At 39.1% G+C, this 24,175-nt stretch overlaps 1 protein-coding gene across 1 annotated transcript in view; it reads left to right on the forward strand.

Annotated features, from left to right (window-relative positions):
* The window catches only part of Col25a1 (collagen type XXV alpha 1 chain), an 84,712-nt gene that overhangs the window by 45,614 nt on the left and 14,923 nt on the right, over window positions 1-24,175 (forward strand). The window contains exons 14-21 of the mRNA XM_090356541.1: window positions 3,129-3,173; window positions 6,274-6,318; window positions 8,347-8,427; window positions 9,857-9,919; window positions 10,521-10,571; window positions 13,552-13,578; window positions 16,085-16,165; window positions 20,896-20,949. Coding sequence (XP_090212667.1) covers window positions 3,129-3,173; window positions 6,274-6,318; window positions 8,347-8,427; window positions 9,857-9,919; window positions 10,521-10,571; window positions 13,552-13,578; window positions 16,085-16,165; window positions 20,896-20,949 — 447 coding nt within the window. The remainder of the gene's footprint in view (window positions 1-3,128; window positions 3,174-6,273; window positions 6,319-8,346; window positions 8,428-9,856; window positions 9,920-10,520; window positions 10,572-13,551; window positions 13,579-16,084; window positions 16,166-20,895; window positions 20,950-24,175) is intronic.

Raw genomic sequence — 24,175 nt, forward strand, 5'->3', positions numbered from 1 at the left:
CCTGAGGAAAAAAAAATCACTTATAAACGGTTGAATGTATACAGCTCAGGTGGTCGAGCACCTGCTTAAGCAAGTGTGAGGCCCTGAGTTCAAACCCTAGTGCTGCCCCAAAACATTCCCATTGTGTTTTCAAAGCTCTTATATAATAAGGACACATTTTTAAACCTTATAGCCATGTTATATATTTCCTCTAAACTACTTCCAATGTCAGTGTAATTCTTGCCTCCACCTTTTAGTGGTATCTAATCTCTTGTCTTCCAGTATCATTAGTATTTCTTAATACTAAAGAAGAGGTTTTTACATAAACAGAGTGTCTGGCGCTGAAACTACCCCTGGTCTTAAAATGAAAGTGGCACTCTAGTACTGATGAGCTGTGTCATTTGGGGGAAATCACTGAATCTATGCTTTGTAGATCTTATCTGGAAATGGAGATTGAATTGTACAGAAGGTGAGGTTTTTGTTGTTGTTGGGTTTTTTTTTTTTTGTGCGTGTATGTCTATGAAAGTCTTATTCTTCCAGTTGTTTTTAGAAGCTCCTGAATACATTTTGCTGGTAGGCCTAAAAGCACTGTACTTTAAAAAACCTCTTGATATGAAAGCATGGTCACTGCTCCTTTTTCTTAACCACAAGTTCTATATGACTTTGAGCCATAGTCAGTCAATATCCACTAGAGTTGTTAACTCACTCATGCTCATGTCCAAATCATAAGATTCAATGTCCTATGGGTTTGTTAGGCTAACTCTACATGTGTTATGTGTATGAATTGCTTCAGAATAATTTATTAGTGTCCCTAGTGGATTTATTAGTGTACTCTAGTGGATTAGGATCTAATAAAAAAATCAATTCAGTTGGACAGCTTTTAGATTTGAGAAGAGGCAATATTTATTCTAATTTTGTCATCAATGAGATATTACAGCTTTCTACATATTTCATGAAAGCCTCCTCTAAAAAAAAAACATTTGTCAGCAATCCCCTAGGATTAGGTAGCTAGGAGTATATTACTTAAAATATCACAGTAGAAATATAAAATTTTAGATTATCTCGATTGAAGATTATTACTCTAGGAAATATTTTTAGATTATGAAAAAATTTCAAGACTAGTATAAAATAACTTCTGTGGGCTGGGTGCAGTGGCTCATGCCTGTAATCCTAGTTACTGAGGAGGCTGAGCTCTGAAGACTGCAGTTCAAACTCAGCCCAGGCACTAAAGTCCCTGAGACTCTTACTTCCAATTAACCACCAGAAAATTGGAAATGGCTCTGTGGCTCAAGGGGTAGGATGGTAGTCTTGAGCTGAAGAGCTCAGGGATAATGCCCAGGCCCAGAGTTCAAGCCCTATGACTGACTGAAAATATAATAACTTCTGTGGGTCTAACACCCAACTTAAGAGATAAAATATTACCCAATACAGTTCAGTCACTGGATAAACCATACAGCCAAGGTAGTTGGTATTTTGAATTGGATGTTTGTAGTTCTCATTAATTTATGTGCAGCTAAATGAAAATGAAAAACCAGTTATTTGCTAAGTCATGTTGAATGGGAATAAAAACCAACACCTGACATACACATGGTATTCTTTTCTTTTGGCATAACAAAGGAGAATTTATCCTACTTATCTTGCCCTTCTCTGCCTAGCAGAACTCCAAATTTCTTTATAGGTTATTGTACTAGTCCTGCCTTCCTAATATTGAACAAGTCTGTCTTATTTTACAACAACATGTACTATGTATGTTGATAGAAATGACTCTCTTCCATCCTGCTAGAGAGATGACTTACAACAGTTAATAAAATCAGCACGGATGATATTAAACTGATATCCAGAAATGTACATGTGATTGTATAACGCTTCTCTATGAGCAGAGTCCTTAGGAGAAAATGTTCTTCTTTTTACTATTTCTTAAAAGTTCTTTTAGTTCAAGATTGAAACCAGAAAATATTAATACAAAGAAAGATAATTTATGAATATGTTAGAAATTTCTATTTGAGTGTATTTCAATAAAGTCCTGCAGCACTTTAAGAAACTAATTCAATGCCAAACTCTTTCGCTGACTCACCTAAGAAAAAAGAAAGGTTGATTATAATGCAGCAAATGAGGTATGAAGGAGAAAAGATATGCAAATGAATGTTTCCATTTTCTCTAATTGTTCTCTAGCTTAGAGCTTTTATCATCCTTAAGTAGTTGTACAAAGGAGTTGCCATTTAACAAAGCAGTTTATGAAGGTAATATATCTTAACCCCTGGCACCCCAATAGAGATTTTAGTCAAGAGCAAATTTCCCAATTCACAATTATGTTGACCAACCTCTAGTATATACTACTGTTTAACCATTCAATTCTGAAAATACTTTTTACAAATATGTGCAACTAGACTGTGTTGAAGACACTTTCTCAGGAACTTGGCAGTGCCTTAAGACATTATTAGACCTGCCAAAACCCAGTCAAAACGCTAAGGTTTTTTTCAGAAATGTATTATTGTACTTTTAGCACACAAAATAGGTAACCATCTTTGTTAATACGTTTTCCCCACAGAGAATTACCACCTTAACTGTCACGGTAACTCCTATTGCATGCTGTCTGTGGTGTGTGACTTATATTTAGTGTTGATGCATGCAGGTGAAAAGTATTACTAATGCAGTTTTATGTCATACTTAATTTTATGTTGCCTTAAAGTATTTACCCTAGTCAAATCACTTTCATGAAAGAAAAAAAAAATCAAGGGAAAACTTATCACTGTTTTGTTGTTGGTCTTGAAGCCTTTTAAGCCTTATAGTTTAGCATTGCTCTTGAGAAATATGGACATCAAAGCCTTTGGGAGAGAGAGGAAAAGTGGTTGCTTGAAAGCATAGATAAGAATGGAAGGGGAGTCCAAGAGCATGTGTGGAAGCATGGCAGCCACTGAAACTGCCCTGAAACATCTGCAGTATTGTTCTGACCTGATGTCGTGTGAGCTTCATACAATTAGACGGTTGTTCTAATTATGGAATGGCACAGTGGTTCCCCATTGTAAATCAGTATCAGGAGATACCCGAGTATCAGCAGAAGTAAGGGAGGAGGTGTATAGTGTTTTGTTTACTCTCAATCATAATTTGAATGCTTTATGTTTTTTTAATTGTCTCTTTTCTTAATTTAGGGTCCCCCTGGACCTCCTGGGCCTCAAGGATTACAAGGGCCAAAGGTTAGTCTTTATTTGTTTCCACTTATCTATGCCCAGTGCAAGGAAGCTCATATTAAATGTGTGTGTGTGTGTGTGTGTGTGTGTGTGTGTGTGTATCTTTTAAGAAACATTACTGAGCTCTCTTGTCTAGCATTTTTTAAACTTCATCTTCAGAGAATGAGGGGTGAAAACCATTAAAGTTTAAAAGAAGAGGAAAATCAGGAACAAAAGGAAAGAAATGGAAATAAATTTAAGGGAAGGACACAGAAAAATAACTATTTAAACAAGGAAAAACACAAGTCACATTGGAATGAAAAATGTTAAGAAAAACACTAAATGCAGAATAGGTAGGAAAAAAATATTTACATAGGGCTAAAACAAATATCCTCAGACACTTACATTCTTCCTGTCTTTTGTACTTGTATTCATAAATAAGTTTCAGGAATCATTCTTCAGTCATGTTTTTAACACATTGCTTTCCGCTATTACATTCTTATCTAATGAATCATACTAACAACAAACAGTAGAAAGCCAGAACAAGTTGATTATACCAAAACTGTTGCTGGTGCTAGCTTTCTTCCTCTAACTAAAGCTTAGCCATTTAACCATGTTTGATCAATTAACACGTGGCTGGGATTGTGGCTTCTCGGAACTAAGCTCCACGTGTTGAAATACGACTTTCGTCATTGGATTCTTGTAGATGGTTCAAATGATTTCAAAACTCATCCTTTGTTTATGCTTCTTAAATTAGTTTATTTGCTAAGCCTGTCATACCCACACATATACACACTCATCAGCTTTCCTACTCATTGCCTTTCTAGATATTTAAAAATATGTCTAGGTTAGAGAAAAGCATACTTTTCAATTAAAGGGCTATAAAGTGAAACATTATGGAGGCCTTTGCCTATGTGAAGTGTATTTCGAATATAGATTCTAACATCAAACAGATTTTTTAAAAAAAAATGTATGGGATTTTTCTTATTTCTCTTTCTTCTACTCCCTAAGAAATAGAACACAAAAATATCCTGCAACCACACAATGGTTCACAGTGCCTGGTGAGCAGGGCAACCAAAATATCTACTATTTAGCTATTCAGTGAGCAACCATACCTGTTGAAAAGAAATTGGTGGCTCTGACCAGGAGTCTGGCCTAGTGGTAGAATGCTTGCCTAGCATGCAGAAAGCCGTGGATTCGATTCCTCAGTACCACATACACAGAAAAAGCTGGAAATCATGCTGTGGCTCAAGTGGTAGAGTGCTAGCCTTGGGAAAGCAAAAGGACAGTGTGCAGGCCCTGAGTGTAAGCCCCAGGACGAACAGGAAAAACAAAACAAAACAACAAAAAACGGAGGCTCTTTTTTAATTCAATGAAGATCCAAAGGCCTTTTTTCATTTACTCTCTAGACTAGATCTAGAAGACCAGATCCAAAGCAAATATATAACTCACTCTTCCCCAAAGCCCACGGGCTTCTTTCTCCCTTCTTTGTAATATTAGTTTTAAAAAAGGCTCTATTACTAAAGCCTACTTTCCCACTTACTTTATAATTTAATAATGCAAGTGATGACGTTACTGGTTCATTCAATGATTGAATAAGTACAAAGTACAGTCTGGTCTCTGGATTTACTCACAGATTTGGTGGGAATCAAATAACTTCTACCAACTACACTGGAGAAATGAAGGATAAATAAACTGCATAAAATATGCTTTTCTTTTATGTATCCGTAAGTCACATTTTAAAGCGACGAGCTTAGCAAAGCAGCCACTCCAGCCACAGAGTTCTAACTGCTCTTCCATCAGAACGAAGCTAAAATTCAGCCAGGTGCAACCAGTCTCAACAGACTTGTTTGTAGCAAAATAAACTTAGCTCAGAGGAAGAAAATCTAAAGGGAGGAAAAGCATTTTTCATATTTAAAAAATCAATTTTTTGGAACCACAAGATCAAGCCTTCCTTGAAGCCTAGAAAGCTCCTATTTTGTCCTTTGGCCCATAACTCTTCAAAGTTTTTACCAGGTCAAGGAGCACTAGCCATTTCAATATTGTGGTTTGTCCCACCACTGCACAGAACTTTCTAGAAAGCAGTCTCAAAACAGCTGCCTCTGTGGCTGACTATTCAAATTCCAAAGAGTTGGTTTCAGAGTTGCCACTGGGCAGAAATCTAGGTTATATGTAATAGGACCTACAAAGATTTGATAAAGTAGCAATGTTTTACATTTCAAGGAATTGGTTGGTTCCATACTTTTCAAAACTGAAAGGTGACTAAACAGATGTCCAGCAGATTGTTCCGATTTATTTTCAAGAAACATCTTCAGTTTCAAAAGAAACCACACATCAGTCTATATAGTTTGAGTTGGTCAAAAGTCCTAATAAATCACAATATGAATTGAAAATTCCATTTCATTCCTGGCATAGTATAAGAAATTGATCTAAAAGTGATTTTTATGTGGATGATTTATTATCTCCTCCAGAGAGGCTTTTGTAAGATATAGTACTCTCATAGTCATTCTGAATTTGTTCAAACTAGGCCAGTATAAATATTGCTGTAAATTCATGAGGCTTTGTGTGTTTGTGATTGATAATAATATAAATACCACACAGATTTTCTATAGACAAAATCAACCAGATCATGTAGGTTCTTGTCATGGAATATGATAAGCAATCCAATTATCAGGGATTTTTTTTGCAAAACATTTTTACCGTGCGAGAAGAAAAAAAATAAAAGCACTGGTCTTGGCACTTTAAGATAATGTGTTATGCCCAGGTATTCTTGAGTTATGATGTATTTGTTAAAGTCAAATTGTACTTTTTTTTTCTTGCCAGTACTGCAGCTTGAACTCAAGGCCCAGACCCTGTCCCTGAGCCTCTTTGTACCTCAAAGGTAGCACTCTACCACTTTGAGCCACAAAGCTACTTCTGGTTTTTTTCTCAGTACTTTATTGGTGATAAGAATGTCATGAATGTTTCTCCCTGGGCTGGCTTGAAACAGGTCTTAGCCTCTTCAGTTGCTAGGATTACAGATGTGACCCACTGGTATCCCCAAAATTGTACTTTTAACCTACTGGAATCATAGCTTGGCAATGATAAGATGAAGACACACTGTTGTTGTTTTTTTTAATCTTCACAGGGAGAACAGGGATCTCCAGGAACTCCAGGAGTTGATGGAGAGCAGGTAATTTTCAAAGACGTACTGTTATTTATAGCATCATTATTGATCACTTGGTTTATTATAGGTTGAAGCCAAAAAGTCATGCATAGCAATACATGACAACCACTTTTTTTTCTGCCCTCTGTCCTAGAGCCAACATGAGCTCTGAGAAGACATCGGCTTTAAAGCAGATACTAGTTTTGTTTGCAGAAACATCAACAGATAGATACTTTAATTTTTGCTTTTAATACTGTTGATCTCTCAACTTACAAGCAATTGTTCAGAAATTTTGGGGAGACTTGTAAGGTACATGTAGTACATGTAGCCTGGTAATTTTGGCAAAGGAGTACAAATAATAAGATTATAATCAGTGACCATTTTCAAAGAATTAGAACCTATAGTATTTTGGCTTTTTTTCTTCTGACACATAACAGTTTATGTATAATACTAGATCCTTAGGAAAACCCAATAATCGAGTCCTGGTAGCTTTCCAGAATATAGCAATAACTTTGGGGATTTACCCTAAAACAGAAGTTAGCAAACTTTTCTATAAAGGGCCAGATAAAATGTGTGTTAGGCTTTGCTACTCACATATAGCCCCCAACACATTCTTTTGTTTCAAGCTTTTATTTGTTTTAAAAGCTCAGCCTCTTCAAAAAATAATCCCTACATTAAATTGGGTACAGGAACTATCCTTCAGTGACCCCTGCCTTTTAAGAATCAAACCACAAGAGTTAACTTCAAGGTGTTAATATTTAATGGCTACAACTGAGGAATAAGAAAGGAAGAAGATGCTTGATAAAGCCAAGGAGGCATGTATTCCTAGGGTGAAATTTTCTTTCATAGTGAGACCATTCAGTGTAGAAGACATATTTTTTAATCTCCAAGTTGGATGTTGAAGTCACAGAATGACACATTAAATAAACATGATAAGAAGGATATTTTGTTTTTCTGTATCAATCAAAGGTCATCTTAAGATTACTTCTCCCATTATTAGTCATTATAAATAATAAATGACTCACAAAGTAGCCCTATGTATACAATAGCTGAGTTTCTTCTTAGGCATTACAATCCCTCCTGCCTTGAAGTCCAGAGGATTGGCCTTGTTGGTTTTGCTCCATCTGTAAATCCATAAAACAAATCAGGGTCCAGTTAACAAATGAGAGCTATCTAAGAGGGCACCTATCCACTCCCCCACTATATGGTTCTTTAGAAAGTTCATGAAATAAAGTAACGCCCCCTCTACCTGACAATAAAATACAATAAAAGAGGAAAAAAATATTGTGAAATAAGTCTAGTTAATAAGAAAATGGGCAGCGCAGTAGTGATGATAGTCTCTGCTGCAGAATGTGGAGAATGGGCCATGGATTCATATTGCAGCAGGATAAAAAATGCTCAGCAATATCAGTAACTACCAATATTCACATTACATAATTCATATTTGTTAACGTTCAAAAGTGCATATTTATCTACTTCCTCAGTGTAAGAAGAGAATATAAATAGCACTCTGACTACCTCAGAGAAATGTTAGAACACTCTGGAAAGTTGGAGTATTGTTGAGCCTGGTTGTGCAGTAAAGGTAGATTGACCACTGAGAACTGATGAAGTCTGGAATTTACATGGAAAATGAAGTTTAGCTGGAATGCATACTGTGTAGAGAGGAAAATTTGTGGGGGGTGCTGTTATCCCACCAGATCCTGATTTAAAATATATTCCATACTGTGAAGAATTGGAGCATCATATTGCCTTCTGAACTAGTAGGATAGAATTGTCTTCCTGAAATATATAAAATCTGGTGAAATAATATTAAAAGTTAAATTTCCTCTTTTTCATATTAAAATGACCTCAGCGAACTTTACCCTTTCTATTACCTAGGGAAAGAGAATTCTATGTAAAAGGTTGTTTGGTGTGGAAAAACTACCAAACTCCCAAATCAGAATCATCTCAGCAGAGAACTGACATCTTTAAGAAATTGATCTGGGCTTCTGTTTTGCCAGGACATAACCATCATGTCACTTATGCTTGTTACATGCAAACATCTGTCACTTGTAGGGACTCAAAGGCTCAAAGGGAGACACAGGGGACCCAGGCATGCCAGGTGAAAAAGGAGGAATTGGACTCCCAGGGTTACCGGTATGTTTATAATTTCTGTGCTATATTCTTCCTAAAACCAATTAAACTGTAAAGAATTATACTATTACCTGCAATAATGGTTACTATAGTATTTTTACCTTGACATATTTGAAGGGGTATTGGTTAGTTACTCCAGCAAGAGAACTAAAATTTTAAAGCTGGTAGCTAAGTGACTGGTAATGTATACCACATTTTTCTGGATTATTTTTACTTTTACTATAGATAGCAATATATATATACATATAAAATTGTTCACCTTCATATGATGGTAGACACTGATTGTTATGAAATAAGCCAAAAATAAAGAACTGTTAACCAATGTAGTTTCACAGTATTCTCTCTGTGTATATTTTATTTATTTATTTATTTATTTATTTAATTTTTGTCAGTCATGAGGTTTCAACTCTGGGCCTGGGCACTGTCCATGAGCTCTTCAGCTCAAGGCTACCACTCTACCACTTGAGCCACAGTGCCACTTCTGGTGTTCTAGTGGTTAATTGGAGATAAGAGTCCCACAGACGTTTTGTGCCCTGCTGACTTTGAACCATGATCCTCAGATCGCAGCCTCCTCAGTAGCTAGGATTACAGGTGTGAGCCCCCAGCGCCCGGCTCTGTGTGGACAATATTAAGGGATGGTGTTTTATGGTTTTTCCTCATAATTTTTACTGATAAAATAGAATTTCTTAGGAAAAAAATGTAAATTTCATTTTGTGCCACTCCTGGGCTTGAACTGAAGTCCAAGGTGCTGACCCTGAGCTGATTTTGCCTAAGGTTAGCTGTCTACCCCTTGAACTGCAGCTCTACTTCTGGCTTTTTGGGATTAATTAGAGATTAGGTTTTTCTTGCCTGGACTGACTTCAAACATCATTCTTCCTGTTTCAGCCTCCTGAGTAGCTAAGATTATTGGTGTGAGCCACCAGGGCTAGGCAGAAATTAAAAAGCGTTTGCTATTCAAAATGAGCACTACTATCAGGCACCAGTGGCTTGTGCCTATAATCCTAGCTCCTCAGGAGGCTGAGATCTGAGGAGCACAGTTGGAAGCCAGCTCTGGCAGAAAAAGGTCATGAGACTCTTATCTCCAACTAAGCACACATTCCAGCAGCTGGAAATGGAGCTGGGGCTCAAGTGAAAGAGTGCTATCCCTGAGCAAAAGAAGCTCAGGGACAGTGCCCAGGCCCTGAGTTCAAATCCCAGGACTGGCAAAAAGTTATACATACACACTCGTATACATATAATAACATTTCAATAACTCAGGGACAGTGCCCAGACCCTGAGTTCAAACCCCAGGACTGGAACAAAATTATATATATACATATATATATATATGCACGTATATGATATTTCAATAGAATAGGCAAGGGGAATCTGTCGTGTTTTACACTTTGGAAATAACTTGACATGCTTCACAACACTTACTGTTTATTTGTAGGGTGCCAATGGAGTGAAAGGAGAGAAAGGAGACTCTGGTCTGCCAGGTCCTCAGGGTCCTTCTGTAAGTCCCCTAACTTTTGTAGGTCCTGGAAAACATCGGCATGTATCATTATTTACCCAGCTCCACCTGGGCCAGCTGGCTTATCAGTAGTAGTTAAGTCTGGACCATTTGGGTTTGTCAAACTGTAGAAGAAATGTATGTTAGCCTTACACAGAGAGACTGAGTGACTCAAGAGAGAAACAATTTCTCAGAGGACTGAGAGGAAAATCAGTGGGTTTCCCGTAATACTGTAGAGAGAGCTTTGTGAAAATAGAATATACATCCCTTCATTTCTACACAGCCCTGTTTATGCTTTATGAAATATTAGAGAGTTTAGTAGTGGTTGTGGCATTAGAGAATTCCTTGGTAATCAGTTGCTTCCTTTTCGCTTGATTTATCCTAGCTTTTGTAGAACAAAACTGTAGGGTTTAAAAAAAAATAACCTGTTCTGCTCTGAGATAGGAATTTTTAGACCTAAGAGAATCAATCCCATGACTTCTCCGAGTACCCTTCTTCCTCTGAAGCTATTAATGGACTTAGCAGAGCCCCAGTGTAAGACTCAGACTGCACTACCTTATCTAAACGAAGTAACCAAATCCACGTTTATTTTCTGGATCCACAGATCATAGGCCCGCCAGGCCCCCCAGGCCCCCATGGTCCACCTGGCCCCATGGTAAGTTTCCTTTCTCTCCAAAATGTAATTCTTTCTTTATGAGCATGCTACCAGAAAAAAACATGCCTCAGTCCTCCAGACAACCAGCTTGTGTTCTGTACTACTCTCAGTGGGATAGACAGAAAATACGAGGTGTTTTGAGATGTACTGACTTTACAATGTTGTATTTCACCCCCCCCAGACACACACACACACACACACACACACGTGTTGGAAAAGTGATAGGAGATCTTTGGACTAGGAGAGTTGAGCTCAGACAGATCTGGCAAGCTTTCTACCAACTTTACCATATGGACATTGGCAGATCCCTTTAACCAGTCAGTGCTCTCATCTCTGAGAAGCAAACTATCCAATACGAACACTTATAAACCTAGGCACCAGTGGCTTGTGCATATAATCCTAGCTACTTGGGCAGTTGAGACCTAAGGATCACAGTCTGAAGCCAGCCAGCAAGACTCAGATCCCCAATAAACTACTCAGAAAAAGCCAGAAGTGGCTCTATGGCTCAAATACCTAGCTAGCCTTGAGTTCAAGCCCCAGGACTGGAAAAAAATTATAAAACAGAATGGATAAAAATTGGTTTTTCCAAGATAGAATTACAGCACACCCCATATTGTTCAAGAAATAGCAGAGACTGAAGTTGAAATTGAAATACAATTAAGAGCACAAAGGCAAAGTCTTTTAATGGTCATCCTATGTAAATACATCTTACCTTATTCAAACTAGCCAATCATGAGCAGACTTGTAAACCTGAGCTCAACCCTCGAGCAGAGGGGTGGGGCCGCCTTGTTAGAATGAATAGGAGAATGGTCTGCCAGCTCTGTGCTCAGGGCCCGGATTCCTAACACCCTCTTCTGCAGAAGTAAATTTTGCCTTGTTGAAACAAAAAATAGTTTTACATACACAGATAACAAAAAAAATAGATTTTTTTCTTTTCCCATAGGTCCAACAGGACTGCAAGACATACCTCAGGATGTCTTGAGACAGATCCAGTGCCTTATTAAGTGTGTCGCAGTGATCAATGGAAATAGTGGTCCTCGTAGAACTTATGCCTACTGAGGAAGTCAGCCATTAATATTTAGTTCTCTGAACCTCAGGCAGAGTTGTATTGAAGCATTAGATTGTAGCAGGCATAGAGCTTGAAATGGTTCTGCTGGGGGCCCGAGAGCCAGGCAGGCAGGCAGGCAGGCAGGCAGGCAGGCAGAGGTGCCTCATTAAACTGAAAATCATCAATAACACAGATTGTATGTTTTAGTCACTCTTTCCTCCTGTTATTCTGTAAAGAGAGCTTGGGAAAGATCCAAGTCGCTGAGGGTACTCTACCCTCATCTACCATCCCTCACTTCTATTTCATAATACAAAACCATGAGAATTAATCTGGTTTCCTTAAAAGCAAACAATTCTTTCAGAATCGAGTAAAGTCCCATACTTGGAGGCTTTTATACTCCCTCTACTTGACTTTAGAAGATTAAATTAGAAAATGCTACATCCTGTTCAGATGATAAAATTAATTAGCTTTCAGGAATTTTAAGCCATCATTAAAATGAGATAAGAATACTAGATGAAATCGCAGCCATTTCCTGAACATGTTTATCCACAACCATTTGACAGAAAACTTTTAGACATATATAACAAACACTCTAGGCCCTGCTTATTCAAAACATTGTTCTTGGGCTGGGAGTTTTGCCTAGTGGTTAAAGTGCTTGCCTACCATGCATGAAGACCCGGGTTCAATTCCTTGGTACCACATACATAGAAAAAAGCCGGAAGTGGTGCTAAGGCTCAAGTGGTAGAGCTCTAGCCTTGAGAAAGTCCAAGGACATTGCTCAGGCCCTGAGCTTAAGCCCAGGACTGGCAAAAAAAAAAATTGTTCTTGCTGTTGTGTTCATCTTTATATTGCCTCTACATTTATATTTTCTCCAAAATATGTGAGTTCTTTAAATTCTGATTTCAAACAAACAGTTATTGTAAAAGCCTTAAACAATTTCTCTTTGTAAAACTAAATTTAATACAAATATGTTTAGCCTGGGCCAAGAGTTTGGCCTAGTAGTAGAGTGCTTGTCTAGCATACATGAAGACCTAGGTTCGATTCTTCAGTTCCACATACATAGAAAAAAGCCAGAAGCAGTGCTGAGGCTCAAGTGGTAGAGCTTTCCCTGAGCTCAAGCCCAGGACTGGCAAATATATATATATATATATATATATATATATATATATATATATATATATATATATATATATATGTTTAGCCTTCCTTCCTGTCAAATGAATCATGCTGGAACCTCACAGTTCACTGCCATATCCTAATTCCCTATCATCTCTAGATCCTTCAATACCTTGGGTATGGAGTCATTAAGGAAAAAAGAACACTTCCCTACTTGTAGTTAAAATATAGGATTTTGCTGTGATAAATTCCTGGAGATTTTGTTTGTTTGTTTGTGTGTGTGTGTGTGTGTGTGTGTGTGTGTGTGTGTGTGTGTGTGCTGGTCTTGGGGCTTGAACTCAGGGTCTGCACACTGTCCTTTAGCTTTTTTGCTGAAGGTTAGCATTCCTAGCTTAAAAGTCCTTCTATTCTGAGTAAACTCATGAAACATCACACACACACACACACACACACACACACACACACACACACACACACACACACACACACAGAAAAAAATTAATAGAAACTTGAGAAGGAGTAATATAAATTCAAAAGCACATTTTTCTCCTTAATTTTTCTTCCATGAAAACCTGGTGGCTTTCTCCCTCCTTCACATAGGTATTTAGCAGAGAGAATTGCTACTAATGAATTTCCTATTACAGTGCAGTCCAAAAGCAGGAAGGAATGTTTGGTAGGTAATAAATAACATCCAAGGGTCTGCCTGCCTCTAGCTGCAGCTCAAACAAGTACCCTTTCCGTTACTTGATAGAATATTCACTTACGTTGCAACACAGTGAACTCACCTCTTAATTAAAAACTGTTTCCCATTTACAGGGACCCCATGGACTTCCTGGGCCAAAGGTAATTCAACAAATCCCTTGATTATTTGATTTCTGTTTCCTTGATGATTGTGGGGAAGCATGACGGAAGCATGTCTGTCCTGTCTCATTTGTCAAGTAATATTGATACTCTTTAAGCCTTTAAGCATCCTGATATGTAAACCTCACATTTAAATTTCAACAATTTAAATGACATCACCTGTAAGTCAATTATTCTTGCAATTTACTTTTTTCCTTGTCACGACTTGTTCCTTAAATTGCTAATCATATCTCAGGTCAACCATTTCAAAGTCATCTGATGAGATTCTCAGACAAGTCCAGGTGCCTTTTCTTTATCATGTCTGTCTAGCTTTGTTTGTTGGTTCTTTGGTGAAGTGGTTCGCTTGCCACATAATAAAACAGTACTCACCATCTACATGCTTTCCTTGTCCAGAGAGCCTGGTCTAGAATGTTGTAGTGAGGTTTTTAGCATTCCTTACAAGGATTAAAATGTATTTTGGGTTAGAAAGAGAGCCAATGGAGAGCCATTCCTCTTACTAGAATTAGAGCAGCTTGCGATGTGAAATAGTCTTTGCCTCTTACAGACCTAAAGGACCAATCTGCAGTGAAGTGTTGACCCTACACATCAGAAAGCCCCGAGGCTGTCAACCCTGTTCTTTGGGGGGTTGGAGAGATGGGGGCTGGCTCCCTTCTAGCCTTTCCACAAAAAGAGGTGGTAGTAGGTATTAACTGATATACCTCAGGAAACCTTGAGTTTTCTTTTTGGGGGACAGGCAGTTGATACACCAAGAATGGAAAGAATTCACATCTCCCATTAATGCCAGGCAGTGACCATGTTTCCACAGAATACTATTCTTGGGAGTCAGAGAAGGGAGTTCTATCAATTTGCAATATGCATAGTTATTCAACCTCTCTTAGCTTTCTTCATTGCCCTTGCAGAATTAAATCCATGCTTTCCATTCTGGGCTTGTCCTTGGATTTCAGGGTGCCAGCAAAAATTCCATTCATTTAGGAGATGGCCCACACCTTTTGATGTCTAAAATGCAATGACTCATTGTGCAGATTAGCAGGGAATGATAAAACTGAAAAGACTTCACAGATAACCTATTCTTGCTTGTTTCTTGATGTTCACAAGTTAATAACTACAGACCTAGGAATTGTTATTTGCCTGATCATTTATAGGTAATTAATAGCAGATCCTGGACTAGGATTGGGCCTCAATTTGAAATTTAGTCTCTGTTCTACTGGATTTCACTGTTGTCAACCTAGCCTCCATCCAGTTAATCCACGATTAACCACCAAAGAACATAGCTTACCTTGGTTGCCCTTGCCTGTCTTATCAGCTCAAGACCACACACATGAGACATTGCCCACACATGGAAAGCTTTCCATCTCAAGCCTAGTGACTGAAGTCGCCTTTTGGCCTTCATCTTATTGATATGACCCTGTGCATTTTTGAGGATCCAACTTTACTGGTCTTAGCACATTTGAAATTCCTATGGTAGCTGCACTGAGAACTCCAGTCTTCAAACACCCAGTGTCAGGACAGGGGGTCACTTGTAGCCAAAAGGATGGATGGATGGATGGATGGATGGATGGATGGACGGACGGACGGACGGACGGATGGATGGACGGACGGATGGATGGACGGACGGATGGATGGACGGACAGATGGATGGATGGATGGATAGATGGATAGATGGATAGATTAGATAGGGCCCTCCCTCTCTGACCCTCACACATGACATGGTTCTATATATGGATCTAATTTTGTATTTCCTGATTGAACACTCACAAAGTGCACCCATTCCTGTGCTGTGCGGTCTTAGTAGGGAGGTATACGTGTGCCCCCTTGACTCTAGCATGGACAGATAGACAGTTCAACATTTAGGCATTTTAATCAGGATTAACAATATGGTGTCAACTGATGAATCCATACAGAATCTTGATTTGGCATTGGCAGTGAATTTGAGAACTTGATCGATGGTATTGCTTCAAACATCAGCTGCTATGTTTGTGGCTCATTCCCCTGGGCAAAATGCTTAAAGGCTTAAAATGTTTGTCCGGTACACTGTCCTGCAGATTCCAGTTTTCCATTGCAGCAGAGTGGGCTTTTTTGCTGCTAAACCTCCTTCAGCATTCTCTGATTGCCATTCATTTGCTTAATCAAAGCAATGCAGTGTGGCATTAATCTAAGTCCAGGAACAGACATGTGTTACAGCACACTTGGTTGAGAGTTTTGCTTTTTAGAATCTTATTGACCTGTCCATTGCAGTTTATCCGAATATTTTGGGGAGTGGGGTGGGGTGATGAGGCCTGAACCCAAGGACTCTAGCATGCTACATGCCAAACGTGCTCTGCCGCTGAGCCATATCCCCAGCCCCATCTTTAAAACTTGACTTTGGTACCCAATTTTGCCGGCACCTAAAACTGGAATCTGTGATCATGTTTCCGAGACTGGCTATCTTCTCTCACCATTTCCACACCCATAATAGCAACCAAAACCGGCATTTGCTTTTTGCATTTAGGGTGACCCAGGGTTAAATGGTGTTAAAGGATTGAAAGGTGAAGCAGGTCAAAAGGGAGACAGAGGCCCCCTTGGCCTTCCAGTAAGTAAAGAAAACTTTCCATTTCAGTGCAAACCTCAGATTTTTCTTTCTACCTTACATAGCTCCCAAGTATGAGATTTGTGTAATTAGAAAAGAATGCATCAGAGAAGAATTCAGCCTACTTTTGTCTTCTCTGATACCTGCCATCCCATAACAGTGCCACAACATCTGTCATTTCTCAATTACATACATGCCAACCCTCTTTCAGGGCTGACAATTCTTCTATTCTCTTCCTCTAAAAAGAGATGTGCCTATCCAGGTGCCAGTGGCTCAGGCCTGTAATCCTAGCTACTCCAGAGATGTGAGGATTGTGGTTTAAAGCCAGCCTAGGCAAGAAATTCCTTGAGACTCTATCTCTAATTAAACACCAAATAAAGCTGGAAGTAGAGCTGTAGCTCAAGTGGTAGATTCCTAGCCTTGAGCAGACAAGCTTCAGGACAGAGCCCAGGCTCTGAGTTCAAGCCTCAGGACTGGCATGCACACATACAAAGTATTGTGCTCATAATTTTCTAATTTCCCCCATATGCTTTGACAGTTTAAGACCATCCCTTGATTGTTTTCTCCCCAAACGTCCAAACTATAGCCCTGTGTTGGTGGCAGGTATGCAATTGGCCGTTGTCAGTGACATCAGATCAGTGCTGTGCTCCTGATATGAATCAGTCACACCGTGTTGTATATGTTTTATGTTGTTCGTTTGGAAAATACTGTTAGGAGGGGATTTTGACAATTTAGGTAGTATGGAAGATTTAGGGTTTTTTTTTTAATGGAAAAGGGGATTTCCCTTTGTCTGCACTATATACCAGCCTTACTTTTCACAACTAAAAAGATTTGTTAAAATTATTACTGAATATAGAGGTTTAGTTCCAAGCTTTTAATACGCTGCCTGTTTACATTAGTAAGAGATGACATAAAACATATAGAAAGTAGTTACTACATCTGTTTGAGATTTGGGAGGAAAGAAAGTTGATGAGCACTCATTTTTTTCCCTGTGAATACTGTGCTTAAATATTCAAGTACTCCAATGTACCAGATACAGCACTGAAAGCCAGCGGGTGTGTACAGGACACAATACATGTTGCCTAGGAATTCATTTTTTGAGGGTAGAACAGAAGCCCTGTATTAGTGTAGATTCAACCAAGACAATTGCATCAATGGACCATACACATTAAACCACTATAACTTATATGAACCATTAACTCAGCACCACAGGCACGTGTATTATCAATATAAAATTCTTGCCATTTTCTTGTTTACTTTCAAATGTTATCCAAAAGAAAAAAAGGTTGGATTTCCTAAACTTTCAATCTGACTTTTTAACTTCTGTTCATTTCAAATGAAGGCTATTGATACTTTTACTATTATTAATTATTGCCAGTCCTGGTGCTTGAACTCAGGGCCTGGGCACTGTCTTTGGACACTCTGCCACATGAGCCACAGCTCCACTTCTGGCTTTTTCTGTGTATGTGGTAGCTGAGGAATCGAACACAGTGGTTCATGCATGCTAGCTGAGCACTCTTTCACTAGGCTACACTCCTGATCCCAATTGATCATTTTATGTACCAGTTAGTCAAAAGCTTTCTTTAGGCCTGATTAAATGAATGCCAAACACCAAACATGTCTTTACTGTAATCATCAATAACTAAAAAATATTCAGATATGGATCATCATAGGATGAAAGAATTTTTTAATAAAAATAAAAATACTTAAGGGAATATTGTACAGTATTGTTTGGTAGTTTGCTGCTGGGATTTGTGTGTATGTGTGTATGTATGTATGTGCATGCAGGTACTGGAGCATGAACTCAGGCCTGGCTATTGTCCCTTAGTTTTTCTTCTGATGGCTGACACTCTACCAAATGGAATCACAGCTCTACTTCCAGCTTTCGGGTGGAATTGGGGATGAAAGTCTTACAGACTTTCTTTCCTGGGCTAGTTTTGAACCATGATCCTCAGCTCTGAGCCTCTTGAGTAGCTAGGATTACAAACATGAGCCACTATCACTCAGTATATTTTGTTTAACTTGTGTTATTCATTGCATCAGAAGTGTAAAGGTGAGGAAGAGTTCTACACCCTTGCCATGAGAACTTACAGGGATAATGCATCCTTTAAGCACTCCATCTCATCAATATCTTTGAAATACTAAAATTACTTGGATTTACAAGACAAAAGCTTTATGAAAGCAATTCGTTATTTTGCTCACACACAATTGGCTAGAATTCAAAGTAAAGAAATGGATGCATTGTCTTAGAACATTAGATTTTTAAGGCATTTCTCCTTTAGGCTTTGATGCAAGGATTATTTGAAGCAAAATTGAGAAATAACTTATTGTGGGAACTATTTTTAACCGGTTCTCATATATTATTTTTTTCCCCGTTCTTGGAAGTCCCTCTAGTGGTAACAAGCAGGAACAACCCAGAAAATATTCGTAGAAAATCCAGTCATCCCAGCTTAGGAGTCAAGTATTTGTTCTCCATAAAACTTCTAACACATGTAGTTACAGCTTTCTTTTTCTTAAACATTTTAAAATGAGCTTTTCCCCTAGAATGACTTAATATCTTCAATCCTCACAAACGGATTGTGAATGGCTGGTCTTTTGACAAATGAATTTCATACAGAAATTCAGATAGGTGATGCTTACTGACCAGTAGTTACTATGGAAGTAGCACATTCTATAAATCTCATACACTTGAATTCTAAGTGAGAATTTGCTTAATAGCAAAGTCATTAAAATGCCATCCTCTGTGGGGTGTTTATTGTCATGTGGTTTGTTGTTTAGTTTTTTTTTTTGTTTTGTTTTGGAAACTAACAAAATGTAGCCATGTGATTATTCATTCCAGAATCCTGTGACTGTGTATTGTGTGGTTTAAAGTGTTGCATTTGTTCACTGGTACCTCATACTAATCTCTGTTCTTGTCATTCGTGTTACACCCACCAACCCTGCTACCAACCCAATCACACAGGGAGCATCTGGCTTAGACGGGAAGCCAGGATCCCGGGTGAGTCTGTCCCTCATCTTGCTCTGACATGCTGTGCAGCTGTGAATCACGTGACTCAGGGTCTCCTCAGATGATGAGGGATACTTAGAGCTGATGCCAAAGAGGAGAAAGGACCACATGCTCAGAAAATAGGATGCAGCACAGTGTGAAGAAAAGCCTCAAGTTCAAGTCTGGAGAATTCTCTAGGTGCAAAGAAAGAGCAGTCTAATTGGCTTTTTGTCTTAGCATCCCACACACATCTTTCCATAACCAATAAAATATTCCCTGAAATTTCATGAGAGGCCCTCTAAAGAGATTAATGTGGATTTATTTTTAACATAACTTTTTCTTTTAGGTTTCACTCTATCTAAGAAAAGTAACTGCTTTGGAATGAAGTGTCTGTTCATGGGAATTACTTGCTGTCTCCTGTCAATTTCCCTCTCTTCTTTGGCTCTTCACAGCCCCATCTCTTACATTTCAGCTGCAGAAACTCAGCATTTAAATGTTTTTGAAGGTGAACTTTTGAGTCCGGGCAGTAAGACTTGAGATGATGAGATCTCAGCAACGTTAGTATGAATTTCAGAATACTAGAGAAAAGAAAAGGGAGTGCTTACAGGTCAGGTACAGTGCTTCGAGCTTGTAATCATGGCTATTTGAGAGGTAGAAATCAGAAAATCGATGTTTGAGGTCAGTCTAGGCATAAAAAGCCAAGAGACGCCATTTCAACCAGTGTGTGGGTACAGTGGCACACACCTATTATTCCCAGCAACATAGGAAGATCCACACCCAGGCTAGCCTGGCAAGACCCTAACTCAAAGATAACGACTGCAGAAGGGATAGATGGCATGGGTCAAGTGTTTGAACATCTGCTCAGCAAGCATAAGGCCCCAAAGTTCAATCCTCAACAGAAAGGAAGGAAGGAAGGAAGGAAGGAAGGAAGGAAGGAAGGAAGGAAGGAAGGAGGGAAGGAAGGAAGGAAGGAAGGGGGAGGGGAAGTTGGAAAGGGAAAGGAAAAGGAAAAGGAAAAGAAAGGGAAGGGACAGAAGGAGAAGAAGGAAGAGAAGGAGGAAGGAAATTATATTGAAATAGCTCCTAAAGTTCATTTAATTTTCTTTGTTTCCATTCACGTATTGTCTCCTCCATTGCTGAAATGCTCTGTCCTAACCTGGTAGCCAACAGTTACTACCATTAAATGATTCCACCTGCCTGGTTTGCAACTTGTGAGCCTGGTAATTACAGCCACCGCTGCAGAACCTAGAAAAATAATTCCTTCCCTGTCTGTACACCCCTGCTGGGTTTGGACAGGTAAACACTGCTCCATTGAATATATGTTTCCACTTGCAGAGCTGTGGAAGCCACGTCTACAGCCAAACGCCAGTCTCTAAAGCATGCCTGGCCAACAGCAGCCGGAGACAGGAGAAAGAATTTGAGGAAGGAAACATTCTGTTTTTCTTGTGAAGATTATAGAGGATAGTGGTTTCAGGCAGGAAGGAAATATATAACAATCATGGTGGATAGCTCTTTGTACATACTACTCATAGACATTTTGGTTACATAACCCATCCTTTTTATACCAGTTTCTAGAAGAGCACTGCCCTGAAAAAAATTAAATAGAAGGTACTTTGAAAAGAGATGAATTCTGTGACTCGTAAGGCATCACTCATGCCAGGAAAGGTCAAAAATAAGTAGTGACTGCTTTGCTTGTAGGCCTTCATACATGTCTCATCTTGCTTTATTTTTCTGTCTTTTATTTTAGGGTACAGATGGTCCTATGGGACCCCACGGCCCTGCAGGTCCCAAAGGAGAAAGAGTAAGTTGCTCCTGAGTTGTATCAAGCTCAAACTGAGTGTAAAAGCAAATAGCAAGCATGGTCTTCTCGTATTCACTCTACTGGAACTGTTCATTTTCCAGAAGAAATAAAAGACAATCTAGTGTCAACTGAAAATAGATAACATCATTTAATTTCTATTCAGTCCTAACCCTGAGAAGAAAACCACAATCTAAAATAGCAGAGAGCTACCTTAATAAAAAAAAAACAAACAATGCATACATTTACATAGCTAAAATAAATTGCTGTGATTATTCTTTCTTAACCCATAAGGAAGATATTTTCATTTGGCCTTCATCCAGAATGCAGAAGTCAATGGGGCTAAAATTTCCTGAACTAAATATTCTGGTTGATCATCTTTAGTAGAAAGCTACTGTATTCATTTAGACTAAGTTGTAACATTTTTTTCCAAAGGAAATTACAAATCCTAAGTATTCTCTATAATTATGTATACATTCTGCCATGTTTTCAAGCTAAAGAATAGCCTGTTTTTCTTCAGCCATGAGGAAATAATTTTAGTGCATTATAAAACAAAAGCCTTCACTAACCTCAGTATTCCAGACCCTATTTCCATATTCTTAGAGAAAAAAAATGTTCTGAGGCAAAGATAAATATCTGACACAGAAAAATATGCTTCAGTGTTGGCATCTGGTTACCTGTCTACAGCTTCCCTTCCCCCTCCCTCCCTCCTTCCTTCTCTCTTCTACTTTTTCTTTTCTTTACCTTGGAAGACTCAAAAGTGTGTGTGTGTGTGTGTGTGTGTGTGTGTGTGTGTGTATGGGTGGAATTAGGTCAACACTTCCTTCACCATCCAAGAAAGGATATCAAGTAAGTTTCCCCCAAAGTGAAGGGGAGACTTCAAAATACTGGCAAGTTTGTGGTCTTTTGAAAAGTAGATAGCTTTCATCCAACTGGAATAATGTGCTTGAAAAGAAAGAGAACCGAGGAGTAATTTCTTTGATCTGCCTTCTACTTCTCATTGAACACTACGATCTACAAACTCAGTCCAATCGAGGCAAAAGTACTGGGCCGATGCAGAGCAGAGTATTTACTCCTACTAGGCAGCCAGAAAGAAAATCTGTGTTGCTCATTTTTGAATAATACCAGTATGATAGATTCATGATCCAGCCTTTTATTAATACTTACATGCACTCAGTGCTGCTAAGGAAGCAGCTGGTTTTCCTTGACCCAGAAGGCTTTACAATCTAATTGCAAAAGAGGGGAAATGTCTGCAGGAAATAGCCCAAGATTGAAGCCAAAGTGAATACAAATAAAGGCTAGACATAAAGAAGAGTGAGTTTATGCAAGAATGGTTCTAGAAAGAGATGAGTCCTCAAGAGACATATGTTCTGAATCTACAGTTGCCTCCTTTCTAAGATCAAACCAGCCACTGCGTGTCATCTTCATTAAAGCTGTTTCAGAGCGAAGGGCCTCAGCGTTGCTGTAGCACGCATGCTTCCAGGCACTGCAGGAAGAAACCCAGCCCCTGTGCTAAAACTGGAGCTGCAAATCTCAGGCAGTCTTTTGGCAAAATGCCCTGAGGCTCAAGAGGGTTTATGGTTTGGTAAATCAGCTGTTACATCCGGTAGCTGTAGCATCCACAAGAGTATCAGATCTCAGAGCCAGGGCAGAACTGACCAGAAGAACAACTGAAGTCACTGAAGAATTTTGGACAGCATAGTTGAAGGCAGATGGTGTTCAGTGCGAAGTGTTAGGCTCATATTTCCCCCAGCATGCTGTGTTCACTAGGTCACATCTCCCTCTCCAAGTGGTCCTCACCTCAAGTGCTGAACTTGAGTGGGGTGCTTAAAGCCAGTCATGTGGCATCCAGTCTCTTGAGAAAGATCCCCATTTTAAAGATGCAGCCATCTGCAGAAGGAGTGGTCTAGATTAATTCTCAGGACAGATACATAAATCAAGAGTTTGAGTGAAACTAGATTAACCCAATGAAGAGAGGAAAGGGGGTAGAATGCAGTCATAAGCTCCAATGAACCAGTGAAATGGGTAGGTTCAGAAGAATGGAGGGAAACAATGGAGGATGTGACATTGATCAAAATGCATTGTAACTCTATACTGTTTTGTCAAATATAATTCCCTTGTACAACTACTTAAATAATTTAAATGAAGAAATTAGACTAGCCCAAAAGAAATGAGGCATTCAACACATTATTACTCAGAATTTCCCAGGCACGTGGCTGACAGCCCTGGTATCCAGCAACCCAAACACCTGACTTCAAACTGAGTTTTTTTCCTTGTAAAAAAAAAAAATGCATCCTGTAGTGCGTTAAGTTGGAGAACTTCAAAAGTGCTTTCTGAACTGCTGACTCTAGGAAAAGTTACACCATCAAATCTCCAAGCTGGTATTTTATTCCTAAAAGTATTCAAGATGCCTAATTGAAAGGCCTTTGGTTCTAAGAGACAGAACCCTAGTTCACAATGGCGAAAATGTCTTGCTCCCTATGACAAATCGGCAAAGAAAGGCTCTTGATTTTGCTTTGGCAGATCCAAGCTTCCTCCTGGGACATGAGCAGAGGATAGAGTTTCCCTCCAGTGAAAGAGGAGGACTCTCAAGAATGGGGTACTCCAGACCCAGTAGTTCCAGCTGACTAACACCCCCTCTAGCAATGCATCATGGGCCAGCACTGAGTCATTCGCCCACTTCTAACTCACTAGTCAGAGAATTGGGGCTTCCTTGTTTGCTTCAAATAATGATATGGAGTGAAGAGTTCCACAGTGGCAGCTTTATTTAAATAAGCCATGTATGTTCATCTTAAAACCAAAGCAAAGCCAGTGTTCTCAATAGAGAAGATGGAGAAGGGCTATCTAAAAGATCAATGGAGAAGCTAGGTGCCAGTAACTCACACAGGTAATCCTACTCTGGATGCTGGCATCTAAGAATCACAATTCAAAGCCAGTCCCTGCAGGAAAGTCCATGAGACTCACTACCAAAATGGTGGAAATGGAACTGTGGCTCAGTGGTTAAAAAAAAAACCAACTCAGGGACAGAGCCAAGGCACCAAGTTCAAGCCTCAGGACCAGCATACACATGCATACACACACACACACACACACACACGCTCTATGGGGATTTTATCGAACTAATATGTATAGTTATTTCAAACTAGACTCAAATTTACATGAACTCTATCTGTAACTACACTTCCTATCAACACACAGTTTAAAAAATAAAATCACAAGTAGCCGAGGG

The sequence above is a fragment of the Megascapheus bottae genome, chromosome 23 (genome assembly GCF_031878675.1).
Source record: "Megascapheus bottae isolate mThoBot1 chromosome 23, mThoBot2.hap1, whole genome shotgun sequence".
NCBI lineage: Eukaryota > Metazoa > Chordata > Mammalia > Rodentia > Geomyidae > Megascapheus > Megascapheus bottae.